The sequence below is a fragment of the Conger conger genome, chromosome 8, assembly GCF_963514075.1.
Source record: "Conger conger chromosome 8, fConCon1.1, whole genome shotgun sequence".
NCBI lineage: Eukaryota > Metazoa > Chordata > Actinopteri > Anguilliformes > Congridae > Conger > Conger conger.
The window spans coordinates 57962244-57981496 of record NC_083767.1 but is presented as its reverse complement, the minus strand read 5'-3'; the positions used below and the strand labels follow the sequence as shown (position 1 = coordinate 57981496).

Below are 19253 nucleotides of genomic sequence, written 5' to 3'. Positions count from 1 at the left end.
CATTACGCACACACAAGCGCCCACACACACACAGACACACATATTTTACGTAAAATGCCTTTGTCGACGCTGTCCTAAGCCAAACATAACGTTAAGTATAATTGTCAAGGACCGTGGAATATACAGATTAAACACTGAACTTCTGTAATTGTCATTTATTGGTAGTTTCCAGTGAGATGTAATCCAATCTGTCACATTGTAACCCGTAGCTGTAAACAAAGTTGTAACGTAACCAAAACAAACATGTAACCAAATGCTGTGAACCATTTTTCATGTCTCCTTTTTTTACAATGGCAGCCGGATATAACAGTGTATTAATATGTGTATTAATGAGAAATGAATGGAAGATCATGTTTCATCACAGACCTGCAAACTGGGACTGCACACACAAACTACATGCTCCAGGCACAGGAAGTGACATCACTGGAGCAGCCTCCTCATTACACAACACCTGAGGGCTCCTGTGGAAAAACTGGATGCATATCGAATTCAATCCAAAATGTTCAAATTTCAGTAGTTTACATTTCAAGATGTTGCTCATGTTTCTTGGCATTAAAGTAAAAGTAAAATAATGTTTTATTCTTTTAAATTTGTACTAGCCGGCTGAAATGCATTTCAGTATTGACGTTGTGCTCAGCACGGAGTATTTTAAAGTAGCTTGTAGCATTGTTAAAATGGCAGACAGGGACTTAAGTACAAATAAAGAAAATAATAACCCTCTTCTTGCTTGTTTAGTATTGGCGGACCTCTCTGCTCAAAATGGCTGTTGTGTATGCGTGTTTTCAGTCAGCACCAAGCAACAGAAACCGACCGTTTGTTTCAATCATTCCTTGTGAGGAGGCATGGCTTTCCCCCCCCCCGGGGACCCAAATCACTTGTGCCCTCTAAAAATATAATGATGTCCCTTCTCGGGCCAGATCTCTCATCCATGGCACGCATGCTCCAGAAAATCCAACCTCAATACTGATCATCGCGGGTTAACTCCATCTTGCCAGCCAGAATACGCTTTACAGCATTTTCCACTTTAATAAAACATATTAAATAGCCTTTCAGCAGCGGATAAAAACCTGCCCACTAATGTGTAACTGGAGTGATGGAGGGACGAAGGGTTTGGGACGAGAGTTTATTTTCCTGCTCTTAAGCCTGTGAGCATATCAGCCATAATAATACAGTGAGCACAAGAAAGCGAGATCCTGGAGCTAATGAATAAATCTGTCCTTTTCAAGGGCTTTATTTCATTTGTCTTACATTCAAGATGAGCCGGTGCCAGACCAGATAGTTGCGGAGAGGACCCATATTATTAGTAATTTCTGACAGTTTGCGAACCTCATTAAAATTTCTGTTTTTTTGTGTTTGAGTTTTTTTTTATGAAATAAAATGTATAGACTCTTTTCTGAAGACCTTTCAGGCATTCAAGGTCTGATATAATTTTTCTCTTTTTTTTTTACTACCACAATAGGTGGTGCCGTCTGCAGAATAGTTCTATTTATTTTTTCCACATACTAAATATAATAAATCTCTTAACAATTTGAGGGTCACTGAAGTTCCAGCATGCAATAAAATATAAAAAGTAAACATTGCTTAGATGCCCAAACGAAATAAAAAGCAGACTGTTTCGAACGGAAAATCTGCGGTTTTTTTACATCTTAACTTGAGAGGAACAGTTTTAATGGAGGCGAGGTACCCTCTGTAGCCAGTCCTCTATCTGTCACCACGTCCAAATGTCCCATAAAACTCCGAAAAAACAGTGAAACAGACAAGCTCTACAAGCCGGAACGGCCTGCGATCCCTGAGATTCGAGCGAAGCCCTCGCGCGACGCCAGCCGGCGAGGAGGCTAGTCTCCGGCGGCCCTCTTCTGCTTCCTCCTCCGCTTCTTCTTGCGCCTCCTCTTGTCGAGCCGGTTGGTGAGCAGGTTCCCCCCCCCCTCCTCCTCCTCCTGCTCCTTCTCCTTGTACCAGGGCCCCCACACGCCTCCGTTGAGCTGCGGGTTGGAGCGCGAGTCCTTGGCGGGGTAGCGCACGGGCACCGCCGTCTTGTTGTAGTGCGCCAGGCGCAGGAGCAGCCTCTTGACCACGCCGGGGAAGCGGCGGGACAGGTCCAGGCGCTCGTAGGGGTCGGCCGTGATGTTGAAGAGCCACACGGACTTCCCGCGGTCCCAGCGCACGCGCTCGCTGTGCCAGCGGTTGCTCAGCAGCACGGCGGAGAAGGTCTGCGGCGGCACCCAGTCGCCGTAGCCCGGCACGCCCGTCAGCAGCTTCCAGTCGCCCACGCGGATGGCGGCCTGCACCGCCGTGTTCCACACGCCGTGGCCCGCCTTCCACGAGCCGTTCTTGGCCTTGGTGTAGATGGGGTCGATGTTGTGCAGGATGTCCTGGCGCGGCGACGGGAAGCCCTCGCTGATGGCCTCCCACACGTCGTAGCCGTCCAGCTGCAGGTCCTCCTCCAGCATGCCCTCCGCCAGCGTCACCAGCGTGGGGAACCAGTCGGTGATGTGCACCAGCCCCCGGCAGCGCGTGCCCTTCTTCAGGAGCAGGGGGCTGTGCACGAAGCCCACCGCCCGGACGCCGCCCTCCCAGTACGTGCCCTTGCTCCCCCGCAGGGGCCAGTTGCTGCCGCCGGCCATGGGCTGGCCCCCGTTGTCCGTGGAGTAGACCAGAATGCTGTTGTCGTAGAAGCCGTAGCGCTTCAGCGCCAGCGTGACGTTGTGCACCGCCTCGTCCAGGCAGGTCACCATGGCGGCGTACTTGCGCCGGTGCAGGTTGGTGATGGACTTGTAGCGCTCCAGGTAGCGCACGGGCACCTGCAGGGGCGAGTGCACCGCCTGGTAGGCCAGGTAGAGGAAGAGCGGGCGGCGCGGGTCGTGGGCGGCCAGCAGGTCCACCGCCCGCCGCGTGTACATGAGGGTGGAGTACACGCCACGCGCCTGGTCCCAGGCTGCCTCCTCGCCGTCGTACAGGTCGTAGCCGCACATCCCCGGCCCATCGCACTTGTAGTGGCTGTAGTAGTCGCCGCTGCCCAGCAGGTAGCCGAAGAAGGAGTCGAACCCGCGGCGCGTGGGCATGCACTCCCGCCGGTAGAAGCCCAGGTGCCACTTGCCCACCATGTGCGTGGCGTAGCCCACGGCCTTCAGCTTCTGGGGCAGCGTGACGTTCTCCAGGGGCAGGCAGTTGGGCTGAGCCGCTCGGATGATGGAGTGCTGCAGGCCCGTGTGGATCTGGTACCTGGACGCGGAACAGAGAGGGGGGGGGGGGTGGATTCATTTCGAGGAAAAATACGAAACGTAATTGCTGTTAAAGCCTGGGTTTACATGTGCTGGTGTCATGTTAAAAACCATAAAGAACAGCATTTTCCCTTTTTTCCAATACATCATTATGGTCTAGGCATGTGAGGTTCTGAACCACGTTAAAGAAACCGTGGTTAGATTTACGACACAAAGAAATATCAGTGAATGTGAACGGTCTGTGACATGTGTTATCGTTTAAGATTATTTGTCATCATTTAATATAGTAAGTGAATAAATGCGGTAATCTTTAAAATAAAGCTCAGTACAAAATATTGAAATAAACCTCAAAAGAACTTTGGAAAGCCATGTACACTTTATTCAGCTAAACATCTGTCACGCTTTTCTGCTACAGAAAACAGAACTCTCAGGTCTGTTCCACTGAAACGCGGCGCCAGAAAGAAGCTTTTTCTCTGTGTGTGTTCTTCCTCACTGTATTACAGTCTTATTGTAATAACAATGGAGGCAATTAAAATGCTAAACCAGACAAGCTAAACTTTAAGATTCTGCTTTGTCTGCATTAATAACTGACAAAATAGACATTATCTGACACGGCATGCCCAAAAGGCAATATGTGGTTGTAATAGAAAACCCAACAAAACACAAAGAGGCTAGGAAATGTAGCCAGCTATGACCTGAAACAACCAAGCTTCCAACTTTCTGCAAGCTAACAAGAGAGGGCTTATGTTGCAATCATGTCTGTCTCGCCACACACAGAGTCAGCATTAACGCAACGTAACGTGAACCAGAATATGAAAGAGATCTTTTTTTTCCTCTCGTGTTAATAGACGTGGACCGGGATTGATTTGCCCACCCCCCGACCAGGTGTTCCAGCAGAGACAGGGGAGGGACAGGTAACGGCTGGGCCCCGAAACTACCTGCGATTTGACAAAATATCGGCACGATTATCTGTGACATCAGCGGCGCCCGGGCATGAGCGAGCGCCAGACAGCTGGAGTCGCGCAGCGAGCCGAGCTGGCAGGGACTCACAGCGTGCGCTTATGCTTTTAAAACACGCTTCTGCTGGCGGCGCGCCAGGGCGAGGCCGGGCTCCATCGCGATGGGAGACAGCCCAGCCAGCCAGCAGCCACGGGCGGGGGGGGGGGGGACCGTCACATCGGAGATGTATTTATTCCATGTGGAGTCTTTCTCTCAGAAGAGTGTAAACACGTACCCTCCTGGCCCGCCACACATGGACACAGACGTGCAGGGAAGCACACACACACGAGTGTACGCACGCATACGCACACATGCACACATACACACACACACGAGTGTACGCACGCAAAGTCACGCATACGCACACATGCACACATACACACACACGAGTGTACATGCACAAAGTCACGCATACACACACATGCACACATACACACACACGAGTGTACATGCACAAAGTCACGCATACACACACATGCACACATACACACACATGCACACATACACACACACGAGTGTACGCACGCAAAGTCACGCATACGCACACATGCACACATACACACACACACGAGTGTACATGCACAAAGTCATGCATACACACACGTGCACACAAACACATACTGTATACATACTGAGACACACAAATTATTGCACAGTGTGCAATACACACATATGCACACGTGCACACACAAACTCACGCTCACACACACACACACACCTCGCACATAAACACACATGCACACATACACACATATATACATTGGAGACAAACTAATTGATACACTTGCACACATATGCACATACACACACGCACACACAAACATACATGTACATTTGTGATTGTGTGCACCCATGCAGGCCCGCAAACAGACACAAATGCACAAATGTGCACACAGAGAAATGCATGCTCACATACTGTACGTGTTCGCATACACATGCCTGCACGCACATACATTGAGACTCATACAAACACATATACACAAAAGCGCACACAAAAAAAAAACACACACACACACACACACACACATACGCATGCGCACTCAAATCCCCTCCACAGAGAACAGCTGGCTTGGTCATTGCCCTCTCTGCATAATTTATGGCTTCTTGCAGTCAGTCTGGTTGAGGTTTATTTAACCTTGAAATGATGGTTGGAGCGGCTGGGTTTAAACTGCACAGCTCGTGAGCCGGAGAGTTCACCCTGAGCCACAGTTACACGCCGCGGCCGGCCACATCCTCCCGTTCTCCAAACACACATTTTTTCAATTTACTCCTCAGAGGTTTGCTGCCGAGGACGGCTTTTGAGACGGAGGAGCAGGAATTAGCGCGGCAATTCTTCACAGGACATACTTCATCTGCTACTTCTGGTAGCCCGTTCTACTGTACCGAACAGTTAGTCCAGGACAGACTACATCCGCTGCCATTATTTCGCTTTCACGACAGCAAGTGAAACTATTTGCTTGGTGGCCGTAAGCCTATGAATATGTCCGTGATCGTCTCTCTGTGAATGCCCGAGTCGTTGTGAAACATAACGTATTTCGCAGATCGCAGATCGTTAATACGGTCGAGGGCGAGGGAAAGAAGACGTGCGGGCCCGCTCCTATAAAACATGTTAGGGTCCGTTTCCTGCTGTGAGCTGAAGCAGAGGGAGGGTTGGGTTCAGCCGGCTGTTCCTGAGAGGGAAGTGGACCAGATTTCTGGCAGGGTCTGACATCGGGCAGCTGTTACAGAGGCCGCGGGCCACGCCAGAGACCACGTGGAGCTCCCCCCCCCCTCCCCCCCTCCCCAAGTCACCGCGTGGCAGATGTGTGTAGCCGTTCTGGTTTCAAAACATGACCTCTCGTCAGCACACCGGACCGGTGCATCGCAAACTCTCTCCCCCTCTGCAACCCGGCGCGCTAGAACAGTGGTTCCCAGACTGCGGGACTGGAATATCTTTTTGGGATTTGTGGACCCACACCCTGAGCCTGCCAGAGGAGACGGGCCCACCCTGCTAAGTCTGGCGCCTTCTGAGCATTCTCCCGAAAAGACTTCCAGAGAATTCGTTCTTCCCATTGTGCCTCTGGTCTGCTCTACGGGGATTTAGGCCGGGGTAAACTGGGACACATCCTTCGTAAAAATGTACTATATAAATACAACTTGATTGGTTGATTGATTGATTTGATTTGCCGTATACAGTACTTTCACACTGATACTTTAAATAAAATACTGACGCAATAATCAGATTTAGCACTATGTCTGTTACATGCAGTGAACGAGGTATGTGCATGCAGTTGTTTTTTATATTTAGTGAAAAACGTACAAACTCCATGGTTGAACATACGTGAGGCAAGATCCCTGCATAAAAAAAAAACTCAAGCTAGTTGGCCAGCTCCATACTCAACATGGCTTAACCAGCTCAAGTTATGTTTTGAAACGGCTCATAGCTGGTCATTTAAGCTCGTCATAGCTGAGTTTTACAGCAGGAATTCTGGCAGATAATAATGGATGCATTGCCCGGGTAGGCTCTCAAGAATCTTCTGGCAGCCATTTTGTTAGAACACCACAGTCATTTGGGTTCTGTAATCCAAGAACACAGGCTTCTGTGTGTTTCTTGCTTTTGGCCACAGCAAAGAGCCAGAATTCACAACGGACCATGTGAACCCAAGAAAGGGCGCATTTCTGTGGTCCTGCACAGAGTATGACTGTGCAACAAAGGCTTTCAGGGAATGACTCAGCCTCATCAGCATTTCTGTAAGTGGAGGCGACAGCTCCAGATTCAAAATGGAAAGACCCCCCACCCACATTCATCCCTGATCATCATCCAGTCCTGGTAAAATAAGCACAATCTTCACTGCAGGACATATTTATCCTAAGACCTGGGCTGCACTCGGTGCCCAGTGACTGTTACTTACTATGAACAGGAAATAGCAACCCCTTTTTGGTCACCGTTCTCAAAATACAGTGTAGCACTCGTGCTAACACAATGAGACTGGGGCACAACGATTTGTGGCCTTTCTTCGCCTTGCCTCGCACTTGTTTTCTGCTGGCTGGTGTACCTGTCCTTGTCTACACTCTGAAACCTGGCACTCACCAGTGCTTCACAGCTCCAGGTTCACATGCACACATTCTCCCATATCCAAAACATGACCTCTCTGACAGAAGCCTGACAATCTGGAGCTTTAAACCTTGACATATGAGCTGAAGAACGGAGGAATGATGCTTGTAGCCAGGCACAGCGAGAGGTGCTCTATCTCATCTGGAATGTACTACGCTACTACGTGCCACAGCTGTGCCACCTGCAAAGACCTCGACAGCTAAAGAATGTGCCTTCATACACTTACGCAAAAATCACGTGTCCAAAAACCACCCATGTGTGAAGAGCACATGTATGAACTATAAAAATAAGCACACTCACAAGATGAGCGCAGGAGAACCTTGTAACCTTGTCATGTTTTGTTTTGAAATGTGAAAATTGTAGTTCACATTTGAAAACGTCAGTTATGAAAATGTGGAACTTCATGTCCCATATTTCGGTTTTGCGTGTGGAAATATTCATTTAAAAAGCCGCTCCAAAAAATGTCCAGTTCACGTGAATACTTTCTTTCATTTTTTCGTAAGACAGATACTACCTTCTACGTAACAAGTCACGCAAACTATGACAGGAGAGAGAGTGCTATTCAGAGGAGAGATATGCCTCTCCTGGACTGTAGGTGCCCTCTAGGTGACTGGCCAGGTGCCATTGGGCACTGATGCAGTTATCCAATGAATCCTGTGTGCAACCAATTGTGCAAAGTCTGAACCAATTGTGCAAAGTCACTGTCGACTCCTGATTCTAGTTTAGCAATGAAACAAGCCATGCCAGAACTAGGAAGGAATGTATTGTTTATGAAGAAGCCTTAATTAAATGAGAGGAGGGTTCTTTCTGTATGTGGATTCTGTTCTTTCTGTCGGTGGATTCTGTTCTTTCTGTAGGTGGATTCTGTTCTTTCTGTTGGTGGATTCTGCTCTTTCTGTCGGTGGATTCTGTTCTTTCTGTATGTGGATTCTGTTCTTCCTGTAGGTGGATTCTGTTCTTTCTGTTGGTGGATTCTGTTCTTTCTGTTGGTGGATTCTGTTCTTTCTGTAGGTGGATGGAGTCCAGAGTGCAGCTTAATGGAGTGGCCTCTCTGGGTTTTTAATTATATGTAACAGATACAGAACACCACATACTGATAATACAACACAATATCACATCCCAGGGGGCCATGTGGTGAATCTGTCTGCTACTTTCAGTGTAAGAGAAAACGTCTGAGTGGATTTAAATCACAAGTGCAGACAGTGGATACCATGTTAGACCAAACAGCTCGCTTCTTTCCATTCCAGTCTCTTTCATAAGCAATACCTGCTGACTATAGTTTACTGTAACCCTTATTCATTTGGCCATAAACGTCCATATAAATTATTTTCTGGAGTCTATCTGCAGTAGACCCATTTCCATTTTGTGTCCATTGTGGACGTGGAAATCTCCATATCGGGTCAGAATATCGAGGCTGATATAACATTGGGGAGGGGCCACAAATTGTATTTCGCAAAAGGTGGAGTTTACAATGCCACAAAAACTAGGCCTACTCCACACATCAAAAACATTTGGGGAACACATGCACATATTAGGCCACAATAACTAGCCGCAATCCACTCATTAAAAACACGTGCGTAACACACACACACACACACACTACGGTTAAGTGCTGTACACACAAGTACACACGCATACATTTTTCCGCGAGAGAATCCAGCTTCCCCACAGTGAGATACTTAAGACATCGGCGATGAGTACATCACGTGTGAGCAAGATGTATCGGGATTCATAAATTACTCGTCCAAAACACTTAAGGGTACTGGCACTAGCTGGTAATAAGGGAATTCCAAACTGTCCTGGTCCGCACATGTGGGAGCGTTTGGGAACGCGCAGGCAAATGCCTGGGCAGGGGTGTGAGGAGGAGCTGGGGTGGGGTGCTCATGCCTCCATTTTACACTGCCCCTTTAATAGGTGACTAGAATAATGGCCACATTAGCAAAGATATGTTCCTGTGGCTAATTCCTCCCTGATCACAAGAGAGATTTACCGACAGGTAAGCAGCAGGGGATTCCAGTGGCCAGGTCTGTGAGTTCGGGGTCAGGGGGTGAGCTACCCTGGGGGTTCAAAGGTCAGGTACAAGAAAAAACATCACATTTTATGCCGTTTTTTTTTTTATGACATGGCATTCAGCTCAGCAATCAATCTGAGCTTAACTACTGCATTACTGTAAACGACCACTCCAGGTACTGTACACGAAGGAAAACAAATACCTCTGATTCTTGCGCAAAAGTACCTATGCTGTTCAGGGGGGTCCGGTGTTACAGCACAACACAATTCTGTTACCCAGCAACTTTCTCTACAACCGGGGACTTGAGACACATTGTCTGGAGCGAGTTGCCACAAGCAATCATACACCCGATCGCGAACGCAATTAAATGCAAATTACACAGCAGATGCAATCAAATCCCCGCCATTATCGCATGGCGAGCCTCTCCGCGGCCGCAGTGCACGGTTCCACGAGGGCGATCCCGCCCTCACTCGCTGGCTGCTAGGGCGAGACGGCACGCTGTTGCGCTCCGGGTTCCTCACATGTGGTTCGAATAAGCACGGTCTCCTCGGCTGTACGCTTCATCAAATTCTGCCCGGAGCTGTGGTTCTCTCGTTCCAGCAACTCGCTCACTTACCCAGTCACTGCACATACAGTACCGAGTGCACTCTCTCACGTGCCCCCTCCCTCCCTCCCTCCCTCACTTACCCAGTCAGTCCACATACAGTACCGAGTGCACTCTCTCACGTGCCCCCTCCCTCCCTCCCTCCCTCACTCACTTACCCAGTCACTGCACATACAGTACCGAGTGCACTCTCTCACGTGCCCCCTCCCTCCCTCCCTCCCTCCCTCACTCACTTACCCAGTCAGTCCACATACAGTACCAAGTGCACTCTCTCACGTGCCCCCTCCCTCCCTCCCTCCCTCCCTCGCTCACTTACCCAGTCAGTCCACATACAGTACCGAGTGCACTCTCTCACGTGCCCCCTCCCTCCCTCCCTCCCTCCCTCGCTCACTTACCCAGTCAGTCCACATACAGTACCGAGTGCACTCTCTCACGTGCCCCCTCCCTCCCTCCCTCCCTCCCTCGCTCACTTACCCAGTCAGTCCACATACAGTACCGAGTGCACTCTCTCACGTGCCCCCTCCCTCCCTCCCTCCCTCCCTCGCTCACTTACCCAGTCAGTCCACATACAGTACCGAGTGCACTCTCTCACGTGCCCCCTCCCTCCCTCCCTCGCTCACTTACCCAGTCAGTCCACATACAGTACCAAGTGCACTCTCTCACGTGCCCCCTCCCTCCCTCCCTCCCTCCCTCGATCCCTCCCTCCCTCACTCGCTCCCTCCCTCACTTACCCAGTCACTACAGTACCGAGTGCACTCGCTCACGTGCCCCCTCCCTCCCTCCCTCCCTCGATCCCTCCCTCCTTCCCTCCCTCACTCACTCACTCAGTCACTCCACATACCGGGTGCACTCACTCGCTAACATGCCCGCTCGCTCACTTGCTCACTTGTTCACTTGTTCACTGCAAAAAAAGTCTGTCTTAACAACTGTTTTGGTCTTGTAATCTCTCAAGTAGAAAATTACTTACTTGTTTTAAGTTACTGTTAGCTTGACAAGTACATTTTTCTTATCCAGTTGGCAAATCTTGAAATGAGTCAAACTGTCTCACCTCATTGGCAATCGTTTTGCCTTCCTTAGCAAAGAAGTAATATAAATACGATTTTGAGTGTGAATATAAGACTAAAATCCATATTCACTCAATCCCTGACTGATTTCCCCGTCCGGGGAATCACCAGGAGATCAGATATGAGCGATAGCTGAACCGAGGGCAGAGGAGAAGAGAGTACAGATGAAACAAATCGAGGGCAAAGGAAAAGAGGGGTAGAGCTGAACGAAGAAGAGGAGAAGAAGTTGGAGGGGAAGGTAGGGGGGTGGGGGGTGATGAAAAAATAAACCATAACTCTGCGGTTTGACAGAGTCGCGAGTACAGTAAGTCACTCAGCAAGGGCACAGTGCTCGAGCAAAAAGGACTCCTTCAGCCAGCACTTATCCCTCCTCAAGATCAACCCCGCAGAGCCCAGGACTCAAGGGCAAATTCTTAAATCAGGTATTTGTTGACGGACAGCACTTCGTAGGAGATACAGGCTCTGATAGCAGATTTAATTTAGCCTTAGCGCTCCGCTTTTCGTGCCGGCAGATTTTGGAGAGTAGCTGGATTCTGTACCCCCCTGGGGGCTGCGGGGGCTACAGAGAGCGTGAGTCACTGCCTCCCTCATCACCTCCCCAGACCGGAAACGCTCCTCCTTCACTCTTTTACGTAAGGCGGTGAAATATGCGGCAGCCAGTACAGTGCTGCTTAACTCTGCTGAGTCAATGTAGCTTTTATCTGATGACGCATCTTTTTCAGAACCATCTGACCTTGTAAGGAATGTATATCATAGGGCGTAGAATGGAAATGGAAATAAATCAGCCTAACGTTTCTTAAAAATGTACACTGTGACTCCTATTTGAAAATATGTACAACTAATTACATGAAATTCCCAACAGAACGCCACTTAGGAAGTGTAAGCAGTGGTTTCAGGCATTTGCTGATGCTTTGAATTAACCCTTTCTTTTCCGTAATGTTCTCTCAAAGAAATGAAGCGCTTTCAATTACCAGCAGTGGCATTTACATCAGCGTTATAATGTGTCGTGTGAAGGGTTAAATAATCGTTTTAAACATGGGCCCTGGCTCGACGGAATCCAAATGTTCTCGGCTTTCCCCCGGGGGGCCGCGCCTGGAGCTGTCTTATCTGCTATCTGATGACCTCCCGAATGTTTGCCTTTGAGTCGCCCCAAATCGCGTTAACAAAAGCCTTCCCGAGTGAACTCTGTCAGCGGCCTCTCCTCTGCCCGGGGAGGGAAGGGGGGGCAGGGGGGGTCCAAAAAGGAGGGCCTCCTTCTGAACTTTCTGTAGTTCCAGCCATTGTCTCGCTCCCTCACATTCACAAGCGTCCCACACAAAACATTCCACATTCCACACTTCATCTGTCCCTCTGCTGGATGATGCTAGCCACGCTAGCAGCAGTAGCGGCCCCTTACCCCCTCAACCCCTGATACCTACACTAATTCACTCCTCTCCCACAGATCAGCCCACTCTTATATTCCTCCCCAGATAACGGCCAGAGCTCGGGGAGGGGAGAGGAGTTGTAAATCAGCGCGTTGCCGCTACGCTGGAGGCTCTGTTGCGGGCGGGTTCTGGGAAAGGTCCCCGAACTGTAACCCATATAACATCGCTGATGGACGCAGTCCCGCGTACAGTCGCTATATTAGTGGAAAAACCTACACGGGGGAGGGGAAGGTTTGTTTGTGTGAGAGACACACGCAGAGGTCGCAGCTCTCTTGAGCGTGTGAAAGCGCTGGGCGGCAGTGCAAGGCGCGTTTTATTCCGCTTCCCAAAAGACGATTCTGCTCCATCGCCACCCTTAAAGAATGGGGGTGCCAGTTTCAGTGCCGAGTGACGAGGGTCAGGGGGGATCAAGGGATTGAGAGTCGGGGGGGCGCTCGATGATTGGTTAAGCTTTACAGCCTTATAACGTATGGCCCTGTCCTGTTGATGTTTCCCCCCGGTCGTGGCACAGAGCCAGTTTGAGCCACGCTGCAATAGTCCAGCTGCAGAGACACGCTGTGCAGGAAAAGCCCTTCCTTTTACGGCAAAAGCCAATCACCCTTGCCCCCGGAGAACAATATCTCTGATTCCGCTGATTAACACTGAGGCAGCTGCACCCGCACTTGTTAATTCAGCTTGTCCACCCACCATAAGCCCTGCGGATAATGTGGCATAGTAACACGATTCATATTGTGACTTCACCCATATCAAATTTGGTAGAATGCCCATTGCAACTGATGTCTGTAGATAATGAAGGGAAAAAAGCTAAATCCATGCATGACCTTTCTAAGCAACAAGATCACATTCAAGCAGAAGAAAATGTTCATATACTGTATCTGAAAGTTCTAATCTTTCTTTGGAAAGTAAATCCCAACTGGGGTGACGTTGCTCAGACTTGCCCCAGATGTACCAGCCAAAAGAACACATTCTGTCCAGTAAGACATTATTTGCCAATCTATAATACAGACAGAATCTTGCGCGTTATAATCATCGATAGTGACAGAAGTTCTAAACATATCCGTGCTTGCGTCTTTGAAGAAGCACCTTCTGTATCAAGCGAATGAGCGGACTGTTCATCCCATTTCCCCTATTTAAGAGCCTGGAAACCTCATTGGAAGTAACACTTATATATCCATATGGATGCCACTGCCCCCCCTCGCCTTTCCGGGCAATTTCTGGATTATTTTCTCGGACATGTGCCAGAAGAGGTGCCCCAGAACGTTCCCGACCCCTGAGAAGCGGGGCAGATGTGGACGCGCTCCTGGATGGTCATATGGACTGCGTGTAGCTCCTGATGGGAAACATGCACACAACGCCGCACAAAGCAAAACCACAACCAAGTCCCTGATGTATTCGTGCTCCGCTATTATTACTATATTGCTTCCCTCTGTATATGCACGCATACCGAACCGGTTATTGCATTATAAGGGCAGTGATGTTTCAAAGTGACTTACAACAAGTCAAAGGGCACACATATCGAATTTGAATAATTCAAACCTTACGGTGTTTGAAACCCCATTATCACGTGAAGCAGTTCGTTCACTGTCGTTTCCCACAGCGATAAGGGAAAGATGAGCCAACAACTTTTTCTCAGGAAACCCAATGTAAGTTATTGCCTGTTGAGGAGCAGTTTCTCCATATTGTTGAATTATAGGCTGCGTCCCCTACTTTCCTTGACTGCTGGGATTCTGTACGTGCTCTCCAACTGTTATCAGGAATGTGATGGACTCATTAGGCGATAGTATATGGTCCGACGTGAGTGACAAATGGGAGCTTCGTTGAAAGAAATAAATAGCCTATATGACGAAATTAAATAACTGTATAAGGACATAACGTATATAGGCTATAAAATAAAAAAGCACTTCGTGTACGAGCACAAATTACCCAACGCTTGTTAGTACGTAATTTTGTAGTTATTAATAATCGTTATATGTTTTATTGTCTGCACGCGACTACTAAATTAATTTTTTTTAAATTAACGGTCGTCGTCTCTACCACACTTTAGCTAACTCGCGAGCCGGATAAACTTACCTGCCAGTCATGAACTGGCTCCGGGAAGGACTGCACATGGGCTGTACGTAATAATTCTCCAGTTTCACTCCTTCTGATGCTAGCCTGTCCAGAGTCGGCGTTTTAATCTCGGAGCCGTGGTATCCCACGTCTCGGAATCCTTGATCGTCGGCCAGGATGAAAATGATGTGCGGTTGAGTGGAGGGCTTGTCAAATTCGTTCGCTTGGTTTTTCACATTGGAATCGGGATTTCCCCACGACGCATAGCCACAAGTTATCGTGCTTAAAACGTATAATCCCCCCAGCAGCACAAACGTAAACATCTTTCCCGGTAGGTCCACCGCATCAACACCAAACTGTGAGATTCAGGAAATCCCCGAAGAAATCACATTTTAAAAACTACCTGAAAACCTAATCACCGGGTCCACCGTAGCAACTGCTAAATGCCACAGTGGACAAGACATGAGTACAATGACACTGTGCACGTTTGGGGGAAACAGATACACTTGGGAATCGGGTTCACATTGTTTCAAGTATGGTCGGCTTTGCATCTTACTTTCCTAAGATTTCTTGGAAGCCAAAAATGTATCTTTACGACGCAGCTATTAGTACCGTTTCAAGCAGTAAACTGTATTTTTCATTAAAATGAACACTTGTCAATCCTTGGAATTCCTCTTCATCTCTTTACAAAATATATACATTTCTGTGTTGCTGCTTTAAAATAACATTTGGATTGACCATTAAAATGTTTACTTCAGCTAGTACGAACGCCAACACATGGTTTCCAGTTGTATCGTTTTATTCCTCGGTCTGAAACCTGATTCATTTTAGCACTGCAGCTGCAAACTCTGCGCCTGTCTTGCTCTGCATACATCTTCTCCGTCCAATTTCGAAGATCATAATTTCTTTTAAGGCAAAGAATCGCCCCAATAAATCCATAATCCCCCGTTGTGTTCTCCTCAAAAAATGTAGGATATATCCCCGGTTCTTTTGAAATTCTCCCGTCAAATCCTTCACGTCGAACGGATCGCAATGCAGAGGCGCGTCTGTTTCTGATGAACCGTCAAGATCCCTGCCAGCACGCGCAGTGCCAGCCTTTGAACAATCGCTGCTGCACCAAAAGTGCGCTTTCTTTCTTTATATGGTGTGTCTCCGACCAACTGCACCAGAGGACGAAGCCCATTGCGCGCCGACTCCAGCCGTCGATACGAAGTAGCCACGTTTGTTCTAGACTCAGAGAAAAGGTTGAGCGCTGCAGAGTTAGTGTCAACAAGGCACTCAGCCCATTGCCAAAACTCTCTCTCCAGGAGATCAGCTTTCAGAACAGAGAGAAACCATTTGCACCAACCCTGGACACTGGCACATTTGCACACTTTCAATAACGCGTGTTTTCACTCAAATGAACTAATCGAAAAGTATTTGAAATATATCTTGTTATAGTCAATGCGTAACTAATTTAGTTGTACTTAATGTACACCATTAAAATTACGTGATGCAAACGTTTCGGAAATTAGGAACATAACGTATGGACATCGCAGATAACAAAGACTTATATTTCAGACTGACACAGAAAAATGATAAAATAGCACATAATAAATATAATCTTCTTTCCTTTACATTTTAAAAGTATGGATCATTCAATCCATGCATAAACTGTTTTTACAATTAATGTTGATACAAAACAGCCTATGAACTATCCTTGAAGTTCACCTCTCCAGCTATCTTTAAATGTCCACTTGAAAAATGACTCCGGTCCTCCAAATCTCTTACGCATAAACCAGTCAAAACATTGAATGGTTTAGCCTATCTGCCTTATCCAAACATATCATAATTTATAAATTTTCTTTGCGCTACACGTTAATATGTATCAAACCACATAGCTAATACACCTCTTGTTAAAGGCCACGGTTAATTGAAAATGCACATCGCCAAATTATTGATTCGGCTTCTTCTATTCATAAAAACTGAAATAGAATTCGATTTTCTATGAACATTCAACGTCTGTTTTGATCTCTGATTAAATAAACATGGGATTTTAAAGAATGATAGATGCTTGGGAGTACTTCTGTCCTAAAGAGTGACCTACACGCATTAGCTTTCACCTCCTGGTTTTAGTATCTAAAACGCCCACAAAACGCTTGCAAAGAGCAATGACGTAGGTTTTTTTTTTTTTTTTCGTTTTTTTCTTTCTTTTTTTAGAAAAACCCCTAACCCTGCCTCCAGAGCACCCCAGAGCGCAATGGTCAGCTGTCTGTCTTAATATTTAGCAACGTGATCTGACAAGTATGCAAAAACATGCGTCATGTCACGTGGGAAATTGTTTTGCGAATAGCTCAAATAGCACTGCATTGAAAACTAATTTTTTCCTGAATCAGTATGGAAAACAAATCAAAAGCTCCAAGATTATATGAAAAGCTAAAAAACATGAAAACTATGCATGTGGGCCTTTAATAATGTGGACATTACTCTACAAAATCAGTTTTTGTACACAGATACAGATTGTGTCCATAGATTGAGTTTGTATGTCAAAGGTAGAACAATAACTTATATAAACATACAAAATACATTTAATAATTGCTTTTCACATCCCATATAGCATTAGAGATTTACAGATGTTGTGCCATTAGATTGTGTACATGTTGTTTACAGGTGTACACATCTTAATTAGTATACTAGTATACAGTATACTGAGACAGTTCAGATAAAGTACCTAGAAGAAAAGTATTGTGCATGGCTGCTTCCAAGATTTGAACCTGTAACATTCTGGTAACATTCAGTTCTACTTGCTACACTGCCAGCTACATGTGGAAAAGTTTGTTTCATTTTCAGCAAAACAAAGAATGTGCATCTACATAATACTGCCCGGAGACTTAATATAAAATGCCTTAAAACTAAACTCAAACAATTTTCCATATTTCCTTCAACATGCTTGTGCTACAAAATGTAAAAAAAACGGCACATAAACGAAAGAGAGAGCTATCATAAAATTATAAGTCAAAGCCATGTTTTAAATAACCCTTTCCATTAGATTCAAATCCGAGGGGCATTTTTAACAGCAATTTTACAATAGAGAAAAGGGCCAACTGCAACTATATTTAGTATCCATGGGCCATGACCCAAATGGCACCACGAAGCTCAGATCCTGTCGCCGTCTTGTAATGCCAAATCAGCCCTTCATTATCTCTTTAGCGAACGACAAAGATCTCTTTATTGGTTGCCGGAGAAAGGTCGTTATTATGAGTGTACAGGAACTACCCGGGGATTGGATGACCTCATGCTGAAACGCATGACTCATCAAAGCTGGCGGGCGAGCGTGACGCGGCGGCGCAGGAAGTGAGGGACGAGCTGGTGCCGAGCCGCTGGAGACCCGCGCGGAGCGCCCTGCCGCGTACAGCACACACAACCAACCTTTTACCGCAAAAACACTCACGCCAGTGAGAAGAGACACAGTTTGACTAATTTCACTTGACAAGCAAAAAGGAAACATAGAACATGTTAATATTTTCAATGTGAGTGGAAAAATGTAATTCTCATCGCAAGAATTACTCACTTGTCAAGACAGGCTTATTATTTTGTTTTGGCAGTGTCGGAGAAGCACACTCTCGTCATGTTTGTTGAAAGCTGTCCTTCAGCGTGACTGTTCCAGCATCGTAGACACATCCCCACCCTCCACCCTGAAAAAGGTCACGGTAACGAGTCAAACAAAATCATATAAACTAATGCAGATGTTTTGTTTCTTCTTGCATCACTGTATGTGTTCTTTTAAGAGGGCTCTTTAAGTTAATAACCAGTACATGATTGTGCACTGAGGTAAATTTCATGCATTCTGAGCGGTCAGATTAAAACAGCAGGTGTGTATGCAGAACACATCTGATTTGGGCTGGCACCTCCTCTCTTCCCATCAATGTAGTTCTGGGCAGGCATTTAGGCTACATCACAGCACCACCCTCCATCACTTTGGTAGGAGTCCACACACGTATAATGCATGGTGGGCCTTCTCCTGCCAGGTGAACTGTCACAGTTCTGGAGGACTGCAGCTCTACAGGACTACAGGTCCTAGTGTACTAGGTCGGCTAGTCGGCGTTCAGCGATGGGGCAGAGGGCGCCCTGTAGCGTAGTGGTTAAGGTACATGACTGGGATGCGCAAGGTCGGTGGTTCTAATCCCGGTGTAGCCACAATAAGATCCGCACAGCCGTTGGGCCCTTGAGCAAGGCCCTTAACCCTGCATTGCTCCAGGGGAGGATTGTCTCCTGCTTAGTCTCATCAACTGTACGTCACCCTGGATAAGAGCCAAATGCCAATAATGTAATGTAATGTAATGGATAGCTGAGTGACTGAAACCGTCTGTCTGAGTGATGGTGGATGATGCCTACCCCTCCACACCAGAAGTACCAGCCACCATTAGCACTAGCTGCTTTCACCCTGAAGACCCATCTTAAGCAGAGTGGCCTCTACCCAGTGCTGCACTTGGGAGAGCAAATTTAATTCCCGATTTACCTTGTTCTTTTCCCGTGGGAAAAAAAAGAGTGTTACTAAGGTAACCGCGGCTTACTTTCTGGAAGTCATGTGTTCACAGTCAGTCAACCACAATTGTCCTCCCCTGGGAAATTCCACAGTGTGGAAAAAAAGTGTTTTAATAGAGCAGGTGTAGGTCTATGGGGTACACATGCTCTTCTGACCTCCCAATCTGGAATACATTCTGCATTTTACAACTAGCTCTGGACAAAGGCATTACTTGCCGAAACGCTGGTCTATAAAACACAGCAAGGATGGAGTAACTTGAGCG

The 19253-nt window shown here is 47.2% G+C and overlaps 1 protein-coding gene across 1 annotated transcript; it reads right to left on the bottom strand.

Annotated features, from left to right (window-relative positions):
* Nucleotides 1–140: 140 nt before the first annotated feature.
* On the bottom strand, nucleotides 141–15634 carry arsj (arylsulfatase family, member J). The gene is made up of 2 exons (XM_061252867.1): nucleotides 14488–15634; nucleotides 141–3222 (listed from the first exon to the last, which is right to left on the bottom strand). Exons 1-2 carry the CDS (start codon nucleotides 14787–14789, stop codon nucleotides 1836–1838), a joined length of 1689 nt encoding a protein of 562 aa, XP_061108851.1. The 5' UTR covers nucleotides 14790–15634; the 3' UTR covers nucleotides 141–1835.
* Between the last annotated feature and the right edge of the window lie 3619 nt (nucleotides 15635–19253).